The sequence below is a fragment of the Galleria mellonella genome, unplaced genomic scaffold, assembly GCF_026898425.1.
Source record: "Galleria mellonella isolate WM207_F2 unplaced genomic scaffold, CSIRO_AGI_GalMel_v1 utg78, whole genome shotgun sequence".
Classification (NCBI taxonomy): domain Eukaryota; kingdom Metazoa; phylum Arthropoda; class Insecta; order Lepidoptera; family Pyralidae; genus Galleria; species Galleria mellonella.
In genome coordinates, this window is record NW_026442151.1 from 2,121,480 (window position 1) to 2,137,791 (window position 16,312).

Here is a 16,312-nt window from a genome sequence, read left to right on the forward strand (position 1 = left end):
ACAGTCGTCGTGCAGGCGTAGGGTCGGGTGGTTACCACTCACAGCGCTCCTGTAAAGAGGGCGGTGCGCGGCCACAGTCCAACTATTATGAGTACGAGACGGCGCCGCCGAGAAGACCGGGCAAGCTCTCACACTACCACTGAGCGGTGCTCCTAACGTTGATCTTAGCTAGGGTTGCCGCCTGTTTGCTGTTATGGAATTCAGATAGGGTCAGGGGAAGATACAACCTACATGTACTTATAGAGTTATACATTAGTCTTCGACGTTGAAATTATCGATGTTGACATTATTTCACTTTTACACACTTCATTGGATTATAAAAAAAAATATACATATTTTTCACTATGAACTCAAGAATTTGGAGTAAACCCTGGAAACACTAGTAAAACTACATTTAATAAATTCATAATTTATTTTTGTATATCATATTAACTTTACCCGCTAATCTAGTTAGTGAGTCATTAACCGCATAATGGAAAATATGTTGTTTATAAAACAATTACAATGTAAACACCTTCCTTAATTATTAATATTAATAATATACTATTTTAATCTGTGCCAAAATTTACTAGTAAATGTATCAAAATCTGCACAAAAATTTACTTTTTTTCATTTTAGGAAAATGATTTCAACAATAAGAAGTAAATAAAATAAAAAGAATATGCTTTTTTATGGTGGCAACCCTTGTCCTATCTCAGTGATATCTCTGTTTGGTGAGCGGTCTTGAAATGACGCTAATCTAATCGCATATAAATTTCTCTAGCGATCGTTTGGGGAGTGCGAGATAAATCTCCATGTGAAGGATTTGCCTAGTCCTCATCTGTTTATGTCTCCTAGCTTGTACAATATAGATGCCAAGCCACTGCCGCGATTTGTATGTATACGCTAATAAAATATATTTTATATAAAAAAAAATATAGTTTGTGCGTAGCTTTATTACATAAGGTTGCGATACTGTATCCGTCCATATTTGTTTGACAATTTTGTTTAATTCAATTTTCCTTTATATGGTATATGTGAAGCGGCGGTGGTATAGAGCAGTTATTATTATTACAAAAATCTCGAGCTGTTACCCACTTATTTTTTAAGTTTTTCTTTGCGAGGCTATGACTAATGTTGTATAGTCTTATATCACTTGTACAGATATGCATATGGAATTAAATAGATCTCAGTGGAACATTTTATATAAGTGAAGGAATTAAGGCCCAGCGTACACAGTTAAACTGTCAATGTTGCATTATTTTCATTATTTAATGAATGATTGAATTTCATTATTATGAAATTAGTTTGATTTCCAACAAGTTCACTTCTAAACTATTCTATAATCTTTTTTTCATAATATTTGTATTATTTCCATAACATACCTATTTTATATTAATTTGTTGTTAATGACAGATTTTAAACTTGCAATCAAATATGTAGTTTCAAATTTTTACAATAAAATATATAAGTATTAACTATACCCCATAAGCCAATGAACGTGTTCTGCGAAATTATAACATATTACTATAAAACTTATTAATAGTCTCTATATATTTAATACAATATTTTAATTTTCATTAGATGTATATTACTCTTTTGTTTATTCATATAAATTAGCGTCAAATAAAAAATACATACTCGTATATATTATTCCTTGAGCTAAATATGCAAACAAATTTATGAATCATAAACATAAGTTTGTGACTTATCTGTGTTATATAGAATTATGGAAAATAATAAATTGTCCTTGCCTCATACAGGAATGATACATTTTAATGGTAAAAGGATTTAACAAAGTCGCCAGTTAATATTTTTAAAAACATCTTAATTTTTCTAAAGTACTAAATGGTGGCGCCATTATGGATAAATATTTTTATAACTAAAGTCATAATTTAATAATCATTACCGTTGAATGATAAATACATTTTTTATTTTTAACTGGTCTATAAAAGTTATGGAGACATTACATGTACTTACTACTACTTACTAAGGCTCTTCGTACACTACGATACTCATAAGATACGATTCTATCGAACACTCATTGGTGGTTCGTACATTATGCTGCTTTGAATATCTCATAGGCACTGTTCCAAAATGACGTAAATAGAATTATGCGTTTTTATAGCCTTTACTTTTTATACATGCCATCTGTGATCTTCAAACCGTAAAAAAGTCGCATTGAACATAAATGCAACAAAAAATTATTTTTCAATCATTACATAACATTTGGATCAATATCTAAACTAAATTTACAATTCCATATAATATTCCATATAAAGGACATGTAGACAAAATTATTATAACTGTGAGTAAATATGATGTATATAGAATCTACATTCCCTACGAGTTTAAAATGAAAGAAGCTTTAACGTGTAGAAATAATGTTAATTTAAGTTTATTGGAAACCTACATGAATGTGACTGAATTATTTATTCATCTCTAGGATAAATTGTATTGCAAGTCGGCATAGATTTTTTTTTAGAAAGTTTTTCATTTTTTAGCAACTATTGTAAGAAAATAAGTTCTTAATTATTTACGTGTAATAGCTGTACTACTAGCGCCAATTAGCGTATAGTTTATGAAATATTAAAAACTTCTTAGTTTTTGTGATATATAAGTATATAATAAAAAAACATGTGTTACGAGTATGATAATGGTGATATATTGATGAATAATTTTTCATAACAGGTCCTCTTTACTAAGAATTGCAACGACTTAAACTCGATTATCCATATTTTTATATTACAAAATCTTTTCAGTTATCATACTAAAATTGTATATAAAGTGTACAAGTATTATAAATAAAAAAAAAATCAAGTTTGCAATGATAATGGTGATAATTTTATTGCACTCGTAAAAACTACCTACTATTATGTATAATAACTACATAAATATTTCTTATTTATAATATTCGTATGCTCTGCATACAATTTCTTTGAATGTGTTTTGATACTAAACATCGTGTAAAATTATAATAATGGAAAACCACGTCATTCGAGTTGACTGTCGTTGCTATTCCTAGCAAGGACGGCCTTTTAAATAACGTAGTACAGGTGCAATTGAAAATACACACAGATCAACACAACGTCAAATCATTCTGTACTTAAATTTATTCATTATCATTAACAAATTAATGACTTGTTGTATTTTCATATGCACAGAAATAATATTTGTACATATTAGATATGAAATCAAAAATTGTATAAAGACATCAAGTATAGGTCTAAGATAACTAAATGAGATAAAAATTCGTCTACTTATTGAACAAATTTTTGATATAAGGCATTCATAAAACGATAGATTTTAATGTCGGTCTGTCACTGTTATGTAACAATAAGTGACCTGTAAATGTATGATGTTAGTCGTCTTCCGTCATTCCACCAATCCTTTATATTTATAACTCATGACTGAAGCAAAATCTATCGGTTTAATGGACGCCTAAGAGTTTATAGTCGTTTACAATCGCAAACAAGGATTTGCAGTGATGTGTCCATAATTTGTATATTAACATGTTTACAATGTGTTAGAGACGATATTATTTTGTATATACTTAATATCTGTTATAACTGGGTATGTAGAGGTAATTTTCCACGTTGGCCATCTGTACCTTAAATAAATACAAGTATCGTCATACCGTTTTATTTTATTTAAGTCCCTTATTTATAATTCCCAGCAGTTACGGAGGAGTGCGACCTAAAATGGATGTTGGCAAAAACATTTTGCGCGAGGCTCTTTGACCCTAAAAGATGGTTTAAAAATGGTGAAATATAAAATTTCTTTTGGTTAAATAAAAAAACAGTAGAAATCCTCGAAGCGTGAGGCCTTTCTGACCGCGAAGCCGTGGTCGGACCTATAAATCCCGGTATGCCCGGGAGCTACTTTTATCGCCAGCAACTTTTAAATTAACTTTTGGCCATGACCATTAGCAGTTATTTAGAATTAATAGTGATCAAATCACTGCTATGTGGACGTAATATTACTCTTTATTATTAATTAGACTAACTTCGAAATTTTATTTTTCACAGCCTCAAGAGATTGTAGGCTTGAGTATTTGATATTAATTTCAGACAGATATTAAAGAGATAAGGGTTCCATTTTTCCTTTTACGGTATTTACCCATTGTTCAATATGTGAAATTGAATGATCGGTCGTACGTGTATTGTGATATCGAATCCAATTTTATATAGTCGATTTGAAGTAATTTCGATTAATCTAAGCAATAAATCTCTCCGTTTATGGCTGGTATTAACGTAACACTGATTTTGATATGCTTGAATCTCATATAGATTGTATAAAACGGCACATGAGGGGAAAACATTAAATTTTCTATTAGATTATTTTATTAGATAACTAATTTTACTTTTATTTATCGTTTTTATTAATTGATAAATACTAACCTAGAAAACTGTTTAAAATGGAGATGAACTTATATACAAAAGAGGAATAGATAAGTTTCTACAGTAAAAATAAATTAAGTCTCTCATTAGTTGAGATCAAGAGCAACTGTATACATTATGTTATCGTCGTAGTATCTCTTAATCTACCTGGTTAACTCAAGACTGTCGTGCAAAATTACATCTTAACAATATGCTCGTTAGAAGTTCAAGGGCTTGCGTGCCTGCTACAGTTTATCGTAAATTGTTTGAGTTTCTGCCCTACGATGTGGCCTTCCTTCCTTAACAAGTACCAGCCGACCGCGACCTTTGATCTTGACGGGTACATTCCCTCCTTATATAATCTAAGCAGGTATATCTGTAACATTGTATCTTCGACATAAATACCTGTAGTTGATATGATTATAAAAAAGATCGTACGATATTCGAAACATGATGTAACAAGTACCTCTATTTAATATTTTTTTATGGCAATGGAGCCGATTCTATGGCGCCATAAATTTATCACTTAACCCAATATTTTAATTAGGTAGTTTTGCGAAATTACTGTATACAATTTTGATTTTAATCTATTGGAAATTTAGTTAATATTGGTCCTTAAAGATTTCGCTGTGATATCAAATTGAAATTTTAATTTTACAGACCCCTAGGTTTTGAGAACCTCAGGTTCGACCCTACTGTTTCCTCGATATTGTTTATTAGTGATGTTGCAATTCTTAATTTATTTATTCTTCTATTCTTCTCTATGATTTGAACTATTCTACATGCTATGTTTAACAATAAAACATAATGTTTTAAAATGTGATAGAACGGAACAAACCGTTTAAAATTCAACAGCATAAAACCCTGATAAAAAGGTATAGATAACTATCCTGTAGATACATGACACCTCTCGTTCATTGCCACTTCGAAGTAAGACCTCATATATATCAGACTGTAGCGATTGTTCTGAGTATTTGGTGAGAGTCATTGATATAACTTACATAGAAGGATGATCTTACCCCTTGGGTTTGCTAGTGTATTCTGATAGCGCAGGCGGAATTACCGTTCCGTTTTCGCCTATCAAAAGAAATCCCTGGGCTCGAATATTCGAATATAATTCGAATATAAGTTCCAATTACTGGACATGTTTAATGAAGGTATTTTTTTTTAATGGGTGATAACCCATGTATGGTAATGTAGGGTATGGTAACCCCGTCTGCGCTATTGGTATACGCTGGCGGGGCACTAGTGAGGGATGACAGATGAAGATGAAAGTAGGTCAGTTAGCCCATCCTGACGAATTAAACTAGAATTAGTCACGATGGTTTCCAGGGGGAACAACGTGGAGGTCGACCTGACAGGGTATATTGCTAGTAATAGGGCTATTTGACCCCATTACTAACAATCCCTTTCCCCCTAAAGGAAGATATTAACTACTACCTTCACTATACCTATATGCGGATGTTACGTGGAATTTGTACTATGTAGGTATTTCTCCAAGGCATTATTGTGGTTAAGCTGTTGAAGTTCTTTGAAAATGAATTACGTCACAAATTGGTAGTTTCCATTATTAAGATTTCTTGAATATATATCGCGAGACTCCTGCGCAAATCTGATATATATCAATACGTAGAAAATACAAATAGCAAATACCTAATAATAAAAATGAATGAGTATACTTTATTTACATTTTACAATATAGGGAATAAGATAGACTATTAAAAAATGTAACGATACAGTTGTATAAGTGCAGTAAGGTGATCTTATTGCTGAAAGCATTCTTTTCAAGACAACTTTAAGGTAATGGACTAATTGTTGTACAAGTAAGTATGATAATATTGTAAAAATAATAGCATAAATAGAAATATTTAATAAGCATAGCAGTCTGAGCTTCCAATTAGTGTATGACTTTTTTCACAATTTGTTCATTAACTTTAGAAATGATCACCATGCATTGCCATATATGTACAAATAATTTGAAATCTTGTTCTAGAATAATTAATGATCGTGTCGCACAAACACCGACTTCAAATGTACTACCAGTTATTTTGATTTAAAAACTAAACTACTGGACCTTTTTCGATAAAATTTCTATAGGACTCTTTTGTAAGTATATTCTTTCAGATAAAAAAAAGAATTTTCGAAAAAAGTCTACAATTGACAGAGTTATGGGGTAACAAACATAAAAACAAAATACAATCAAAGTGTGAACTTCCTTTTTGAAGTTGGTTGAAAAAATAAACATTGACTTTATCGTGTCAAACTGGTTATTTTATTTTTAAAATTAAAGTACTAAAGCGATTTCAATGGTATATAAATGAAGGAGTTATAAGGTAACAAAGATAAAAAAAAACACAATCGAATTAAGAGCCTCCTCCTTTTTTGTAGTCAGTTAAAAAATACATTTTTTTAATAATTTTGTTTAAAATAATTTGTTATTACATAGCGTCATCTAGTCCCATACTACGCAGAACTTGATTTCTTATATACGATAATCTTTTAGAAAAAAAATGATGCTTGTGTATTAATAAAAGAACGTTAGTTTTATAAATATTGATAAGTATCTTTTGGCCACAACTTCGTACGCGTAAATTTTTTATATAAGTAACCAGTATGTTTTAAATGACAAATCAAGATAAAACATATATACGTAACAATAGAAGCAGTGTTCAATTTGGTGCAGAAATATTTGCGTGTCAAAATTCTAAAGTTTATTATTTTAGTATCTATTGCATTGTTTTTTTTCATAAATATCTAACATATATACAGACATCGTCTTCTTACAATTTCATTATACTCGTATGAGGAAGATAACTTACACACTTCAAAAAGAGGAAATATTCAATTGTCACCGCACTTACTGTTTCTTTGTGCATTAGTATTTATAGTAACATATTCTACAAGTTATAAATTCTTATTCTTGAGTGTTTTCTTAGTCTTGAGAGTTAATCCTAATAGTAGATTTTGCATTAGATTTTGTTTTTATTATTATAGGAATAAAATAGTCTAATATTGATACGGTCACTATAAATGTTGATAGGTTGTAATTGCTTAGATAACAATTTCTAACAAAGTTGTTAAATAAGTGCTTCCATAGACACTGTTATTGTTATTGAAAAACGGGTATTTATAGTCAGAAAAACCTGTGACATTGCGATCTTTCTATGATCTATTGTGCTTGCCCTTTTTTAAAGTGATAGAAATTAGCAGCAATAATTTCTATCATTGATAAGTAAAGCATAACATTATAATATTAAAACATAGAATAAATGTAGATAATTTAATGTTAATGTAATCGTGATCAGATGTTAATCATGACAAGTTATTTAGACGATAAAAAGCCTATGATGGTAGGAGGTGTTATAATACATTACGCCCCCAAAAGCGGCGGCGTTTATTCCTCATTGTGATAAAATCTACCAAAGAGAGACTTTGTACAAAAGTCGTTTGCTTGGGCATCTCTGTCTCATTCCTGTTTCTACCGTGAAGCAGTTGTGTGCATGGCTGTGTTTTGGCTGTGTTTGTTTGTGTAAATTTATAGGGTACAGAGGAATAACACCTGAGTCCTCAGGAATGGCAACGTATGGAAAGTATTATGTATATTATTGAGTATTAGATATATGGAGTATTATTACGAAACAGTACTACAGTAATACTCTGTTATGTCCATGATACTGCTCATGTCTATAGGCGACAGTTACCACTTTCCATCAGGTGGGCCGTCAGCTTGTTTGCCATTATAAGTCGCACAAAAAAAAATCTGCAAACACTTATTAGGCATAATCTTAATTAGCCCTGTGCTTTTTGAGTTTACCGTATCCAGTGACAGCCCTTATTAATACACGTATTATTTTCATATACATTAACTAAAATAACTTTCTTGTTTTTGCATGAGATCTGACTACTTTTTGTAGTGGAAGAACTGCGTTGCGAGAAGTGCCTTTTTTATACTTTATATTTTTGATGGGATATTTTTATTTATTACGCGATGTTTTTGTTAGTTCTGAATTGATCAGTAAAAAATGAAAAATATGTTACGAGTCAAATTCGTCACTAGAAAGTAAAATAACTGTAAATAAATATAAAGAATGTTAGGTGTTAACTGTGTTCTGCAGTTTAAGATAAAAGTGTCGTATTTAATATAATTTATTACTATAATTTTAATGTATGAGTACCCTAATTTTTTCGTTATTTACTATTAATTGTGTCACTCTGCACTATTGACATGTTTTTCTGTTAATTTAAGTCTATTTGTGCCCAATTTATCATGCCGATCTAGTTAAGTATCTAACAATTGTTTATTTTCAAACGAATAAAAATACTTTGTGTGTGTATGTTTATTTGTATTTGTAAGTGTATTTACCTACTATCAAATAATAAACATTTTAGGCCAGTGCCTAGAAAATTATGCGAAATGTTTTCATATTATTTTCAAGTAAATCACAAATTAAATAATTATGTAATTAATTAGGTATAATTACAATAATTCCATTTTAATTAATTTTAATTCATTTAAATCGTGCTCGACGTTCTGTATTTGAAATTTCTCTCCTGTTAAAGGGCCTTTATGATTGTCCGTTATGCGATTACGTTAACAATTCTGAAGTGTTTTTGCAATTAACAAGTTTAATTTCCGTGTTGAAGACTAATTGTGATTAAAATCATCGTTGGTTAAATGATTAAAATTATGCTGCCGCTGCCATAAGTATTTTCAAATGTAGTCATACTAATTGGTAGCGGAATTAAATAAAATAATTCTAACAAGTAAATAGTGATATGAACTTCCGCAAAATAACACCTTAATTCGGTTAAATATTTGAAACTATCGTTCTTTTCGGAGCAATAAACTACTAGTTTTCAAGTAAAATCTATTTATAGAATTACGAGTTTGAATTCTAAATACAAGTAGTTTAAAGCTGAGGTGTGCATTTCGTCGTTGTTTTGTCAAGCTGTTATTTTCTCGGATGTGTTTGTCTTTTTATTTTCCTGTTTGTGACGTTTTTGTATTTCTTTCCTAAGATCTACTATATTACCGTATGACGCATATTTCTTTATATGGAAGATTCCCCTTAACACTTTATGTCCCATATAACGCTTATACCTTAATTAGATGCGGGTCTCGATCCGCAAATAAAGATTTAAGAGGGCGCAGAGGTCGTGACCTATACCGAATTGTTACGTAACGAAAATCGACGTGACCCCTTAAATTTGCCGCAAATCTTTGTGGACACTAATCCGCCTAATCTAGATTTATGCGCAGCTGTACAATATTGTCTGAGGAGCGAAGAATCCATTAGAGGGGTGTACTCTTTGTATTTAAAAGTATTGACACCGAAGTTTACTGAAGGAGGGCAACATCGGGATTATCTATCCATTTTCAGAAACAATTTTCTATATTATATTTCCGAATGATTACGAGTATTTAAAAATGCACCAAAAAGTAATAATAATACTATAATAATAATGTAATAATAATAGTACTGATAATGAAATTTCATATGCATGACCATAATAAACCTACTATTATTTACCAATATTCTGCGTATCTACTCTGTGATCACTGTCATAGATATTTTCATTTATTGATTATTGCTTTCCAAATTAAAGCAAAAAAATGTAGGTTAATTATTAGTATTGAAACTAATAAGGTATGACATTATTATTATATTTTATAAATAAAAAATGTTTGAGAGATGCTAATAACTTCTTTGTCTCGTGATTTTGCGTTTAATTCTCAGCGTTATTAACTAGTAAGGTAGACTGATATTATTTTTGATATAATTAGGTATACACTCATCAAATCAGCCTTTTACTGTCCATTACTGAACATAGGCTTTCCTCTTAAAGGTACACTATAGCAGGCATATTACAGTATTAGCCGGAAAATTTGCATGGAAGATTAATACATTTATTTTTATCATGCTTCTTATCCCTTCTTTCATATACCGGTTGCATTCATCATTTATGTAACTTTGTATCATAATAAAGCTGACGATCAACCTGATGAAATGTAGTAATCATCACTTACATATGATGCATGGCCATTGCTGAGAAGTAAAATGTTATGTCTGTACACTCTGAAATCTCACTGTCATCCTTCAGACCGAAATATTGTCATGCAAGAATAGCTGTTGGACAGACAAACGACGAAGGGAATAAAAAAACACATACAAACGATTTTTTTATACCTTTAAATTTATATGCAAATTAACCATATTTCTAAACATTTTTCTACTTCTTAGGATAATTTAATAGCCGATGTCATAAATCTTCTAAAGTTCCTAAAAAACTATTAGGTAATCGAATTACATCACCGCGAAAATATAAGATAGTTGTTGCCTACATATGTATCGTTCCGTTTGACTAGTTTAACGTAGAAACTTCTAGACCATATATTAAGGAGCCGTCTTTGCTAAAAATGTCAATTTTACAATCTCCTGTCAAAATTAATTACAACCAACAAAAGAGATGAGTTGTCAATTCGATTGTATTTTTATACATTATATGTTTTTATATTAATATTCCGTGATAGGCTGCTTCAAGTATTCTAAATTGATTTTGATAATTTGGATTTATTATCGTGTTTGTCCCGTACAAATTTTGTCAAGAACCAAATAATTTTTTTATGGAATAAAATGTCTAATTGTTTAATAAAATGTCATTAGGTATTATAATTTCTTCTAGGATATTATTTTAAAATCTATAATATAATAGTTATTCCAGCATTTGAATTTGTACTTTGTACACAGTTGTTTATAAGAAATCATTGTTTGCTAACGACAAATTTACTTTAAAAGTTTGTTTCCAAAATTATCGTCATTATATGCTATCTGTTAACAATACTATTTATGTTACTTTGCACATAACTACTGTAAAGATTTCTAAACAATCTTGTAGTGAAAACCAATATATTTTCCTTTGCAATTTAAAATCACTATTACTTTGTCGAATAACGAGCTATTTAAAAAAAATATTATGACCAGTGCCCCTCAAAATGTAGTAAGGATTCTAATGATACGTCACATATCTTTTTTTAAAGCATTTCGAATTTTAGAACGCACAGTGGAATAACGAAACTCACGTACATACACAAACTCTAAAAACATTATACATCATTAAAAGTAACAAAATTTGGAGAAGGTCGTATTATTGCAATTCTTGTGAGCCTCTTAAATACTATCAACAAGTATTATTATAATAAATATTTCATAGTCAATATTAATGAGATAATTAGCATTATTTAAAGGTTAATTAATTCTGAATTTGATAATAACTATCTTGTTGTTATTAGTTCTATTAAAGAAATATGGAGAAAATAAAATTCATATCAGAGGGAGACTTTGTACAAAAGTCGATTGCTTGGGTACCTGTGTCCCATTCGTGTTTCAACCGTGAAGCAGTTGTGTTTGCATGGCTGTGTTTCAGTTTGAAGGGTGGGATATAGCGTGAATTTACTGGTTATAGAGGAATAACACCTGAGTCCTCAGGAATGGCAACGCATGGGGGGTATCATGGCCAAAACAGTATACTCTGTTATGTCCTAGGTACTGCTCATGTCTATAGGCGACGGTTACCACTTTCCATCAGATGGGCAGTCAGCTTGTTTGCCATTCTAAGTTGTATAAAAAAAATAGTCCAACGTACTAAATACCCGATATTGCCTATTTATGAGTATTTAAATTTTACTCAGAAATTATAAGGCATGTAGAGTATTATGGGTGTTACAATATATTCATGATATCTATAGATAACAGTTACTATTTTCTAAAAGATGGGTCATTAGCGTATTTGTTATAAGGTAATTGTTTATAATAACATTAGCAGCATCAAAAACACAATTTAAAATCTTTTTATGACGAAATTTAGTCGTACATCAATATACTCGTATAGGCATGAGAAATTAAAAAAACCTCAAATGGATAAAATTGTTATTTCTTTCCCAGTCATCTATTGTCAAGAAAAATTAACAAATGCATTAAAAAATTATGTACTCATTTGTTACGGAAAATGTATTATTATAGTGCATAATATTATTATAAATATATATAACTAAATTAATAAAATTGGAAACGTATATAATAATAACAATATAGAAACAATAGAAGCCATTCCAATGATTTTTAGATTTTGTTGGTTGGTCAGTATGTTTATTCCGGTATCATAGAAAAACAACTTACGTGTAAACTCTCATTATATAAATAAAAAAATATATATATAATACAAAACTTGTTTTTGCTTGTAGTTTTGATTTTAAAAGTATTTAAGTATATTTTTCTCTATCTTCATAAAAATGTATCGTGTTTGATCAACTTATATCTATATATATGATATATTAAGATAAAATAATAATAGTTAAATTATATTCACCATTAATATTTTAAGTTCGATATAATGCTGTAAAAACCGCATCCACTTTGCTGCAATCGTTTTTGTGTGATAATATTATTATCAATATCCTTCTAAAATGCATAATAAATTTTGCTATACTGATTCTATTTGTACATGTTTATATACATATATATTACGCTTTATATACAAACCTTATAAATACTTTTTTTTTTTCGGGCTCTCAAGGTTGCCTGGTAGAAATCCCTTTAAGGGGTAAGTCTGCCTGTGTACGTTTGTTGCAACCAAATATCTAAAGTGAATGTACAAAAGATTTTAAATAAATGAATGTTTATGTCATATTCGTATCTTATTATGCGACTGCAAGAAGAAAGAGCTTCTTAATTTAATGATTAAATTTGTTTAATATAATTTGTGTATATTTTACACGACACTCTACCAATTAGGTACCGACGTTGTTAATTCTTTTTCAATCGATAGGGATGACATGTTGACGCTATATTTTTCATTCAACAAAGTGTTGTATTTTTTAATTTTTATGATTACTGCAAAGTTATGATCTTTTATTTATGATATTATCTGTGGTCATGAGTATATTATGCAATTATATATATAAATAGACGTTCTGTTATGATCTTTTAACTCTGAAATTACTTTTTTTTCGACATAATAGCCATAATATTTTTTGTTACTAACAATATTAGGAAAAAAAATTGCTTTACATAAGGTGTTACGTACGGAATGTACGTTACGCACTGCAAGTTACGCACAATATTACTCAAATTCTGTGTTTACTATAAATATTAAAAATGGTCTACATACTCAAAAGCAGAAATAGCGTAATCTGCGTAACAATTTATCATTAAACCTATACTATAATATAATGTTTTAGACAGAGGTAAACAGTAAAATTAGTTGTACCTTTTTTATTTATTTTAGATAGTATGAAAAAAAAAAACAAATAAATAAATATGAAAAATTAACATGAGCAATGATTAGTTGAAAATATGTTTTTGTTATTCATATTGTTACATATATAAAATAAAAATACTTCTAAAAAGCGTAATCTTTAAAATCTACCAGCGTAAATTACCTATTATAAAGACTATCTATTGCCTATGTGATAATATGGTTAAAATCTATTCAAATCTTTACACCAATTAGTAATATTAACAATGATATTTTCCATGGATCGGTGTATAACCTTCATTAATTCTCTAATACGACTCGTGATTACTTATTATAGTTGTTTTTATAAACGTACTCATAAATGCCTATGAAGTGGAGAGATATGGAGGTGGTTATGAAAACAGGACGCCTGTAGGCGAAAGTAAGTTATGCGGGCGACGGGTGCGCCATGTCGGCCTGTGCCTCCAGCCATTTCTAGGGCGCTTGTTTGTTTGGCCGCTCCGCCGGTGCATGTGAAAGCGTCGTCAAACCACCACCACCTTCTGCACGCTCTACTCCGACACGGTCTGCCGGTGAAGCGGACGGCCGAACAAACTCGTCTCTCAGTGTTGCAACGGACCGCGAGAACCGGTCACGTCAGTGGACGCGGATTCATCTCCGTTTAAGCAATTCGCTATTACTTAGTTTTTATACATTGGATGTTTCGATAATTTATTTGTAATATTTAAAACATTTTATCATACACAAAGCGAATCGTATGTATGTATGTTCAGTGATTGAAAAGCTGTGTTTGCACAAACTGAGCGAAAGCGGTCAAGCGGGCCGTCTGTTAACTCCGACTGCGGAATTCGGCTGTGTAGGTGTTTTTCCTTGTGGTGTGTTGCAATGGCAATAAGTGTTGAAGTGTCGAAACGTGGTTGATGAGGAGATCGGTGAACGAGTTACTGTGGCTGTAAAAAACAAGCACATATGTTTATATAAGGCTGATTCTTCGAGAAGAACAAGTGAGTACATATTTATATTGAAAGATTTCTGAAATGCATTTTGTGGCACGAAGATAATGTTGACTAGATTTAATAAATATTACTTGGTGCAAAGTACATAGAAAATAAAAAAGTAATAATCTAATGTTTTAATATATATATATATACCGACTATGTTTGACGGAATATATTTAGTTCTTCTATGTTCATCCCAACGGCAACAGGCGACAAATATCTCGGAATAATCCATTTTTGATTAGGTTACCATTATTACCATTTATAACTGCAGAACATAAGGTCACAACGGTTCACAAAATAATAATACTGTTATGACTTTTTGTTACAAACACTTTATTATTTTACACATATATATATATATATATATATATATATATATATATATATATATATATATATATATATATATATATATATATATATATATATTTGTAGAAATTACTTATGGTGCATACTGTGATACTTGTTAGTGTCTGTACTGTCATATTAATTATAGATTATAAAATTTAATGTAACGTTATTATTGTGGAGTTACTACTTTATTCGCTTATTACAGAGTCTACTTCGTAATAACTAGTTGGATTCTTGCAAGATGTGTAATTTATATGAACGACCTAGTTAATATGCAGTGAACGAAACAAGACAACCCACTAATAAATAACTATCAAGGTACATAATCTTTTAGTAGGTAATCAGGTACCTATTCATTGTCACTAGCTTCTATCCGCGACTTCGTACGTGTGGATTTTGGTAATAAGTAACAAATACGACAGATTTTCAGGAATACAATAGTGAAAATCGCATCCAATTTGGTGCAGACAGACGAAAATTCTGAAAAATATTATTTTAGATTCTCTTATTAAGATCCCTCATACCAATTTCTCTTATCTGTTTTATTTATTTATTTCTTTTATTATATTAATATCCAGGGAAGAAGAAACGTAGTAAGTATTGGTAATATAATAAAATAACTAGTAAAAAGATCGATATTTCTTTAGATATCTTCCATCCTTCAAATGTTAATATATAAAAATCTCGTGTCACAACGTTCGTTTACGCCAGAGGGAGACTTTGTACAAAAGTCGATTGCTTGGGTACCTCTGTCCCATTCGTGTTTCAACCGTGAAGCAGTTGTGTTTGCATGGCTGTGTTTCGGTTTGAAGGGTGGGATATGGCGTGAATTTACTGGGTACAGAGGAATAACACCTGAGTCCTCAGGAATGGCAACGCATGGGGGGTATCATGGACGAAACAGTATACTCTGTTATGTCCATGGTACTGCTCATGTCTATAGGCGACGGTTACCACTTTCCATCAGGTGGGCCGTCAGCTTGTTTGCCATTCTAAGTTTTATAAAAAAAAAAAAAAAAATCTACGAAACTTCTTAATCAATTTTAATGAAAATCCGTACCTAAATGTACATTGTTTGTTCTAATTTGAGTGATAGGATATTTTTTTATTGCAAATAGACTCGGTAGGTAGAGATGTGAGCAAAACAATGTTTTTCAGGTCAGCCAGTATTTATAATAAGAAGTATTTATATTATAAGAAGTATAAATCAAAAAACAATAATTTTTAGAATTTTTATTTGTTTGTCTGTTTATTTCAGTACACGCATAAACTACTTCACCAAATTGTATTTACTTTCCATAGTTGTGTTCCTAAAGGTAGAACTTAAAATCTGGTATACGAGTATGT

General features: G+C 30.4%; 2 protein-coding genes across 4 annotated transcripts in view; both read left to right on the forward strand.

Moving 5' to 3' along the window:
* LOC113517374 (partitioning defective 3 homolog) overlaps window positions 1–3,615 on the forward strand; it is a 65,642-nt gene extending 62,027 nt beyond the window's left edge. For all 3 annotated transcript variants that reach the window (XM_052901387.1, XM_052901386.1, XM_052901388.1), the window contains exon 20: window positions 5–3,615. In XM_052901387.1, the coding sequence (XP_052757347.1) occupies window positions 5–143 (139 nt within the window). In that variant the 3' untranslated portion in view covers window positions 144–3,615. The remainder of the gene's footprint in view (window positions 1–4) is intronic.
* Window positions 3,616–14,151: 10,536 nt separating this feature from the next.
* Window positions 14,152–16,312, forward strand: part of LOC113517286 (diacylglycerol lipase-beta-like) — a 61,373-nt gene continuing 59,212 nt past the window's right edge. Inside the window, exon 1 of the mRNA XM_031912292.2 lies at window positions 14,152–14,617. The gene's annotated coding sequence lies outside the window, so the exon portion shown is untranslated. The remainder of the gene's footprint in view (window positions 14,618–16,312) is intronic.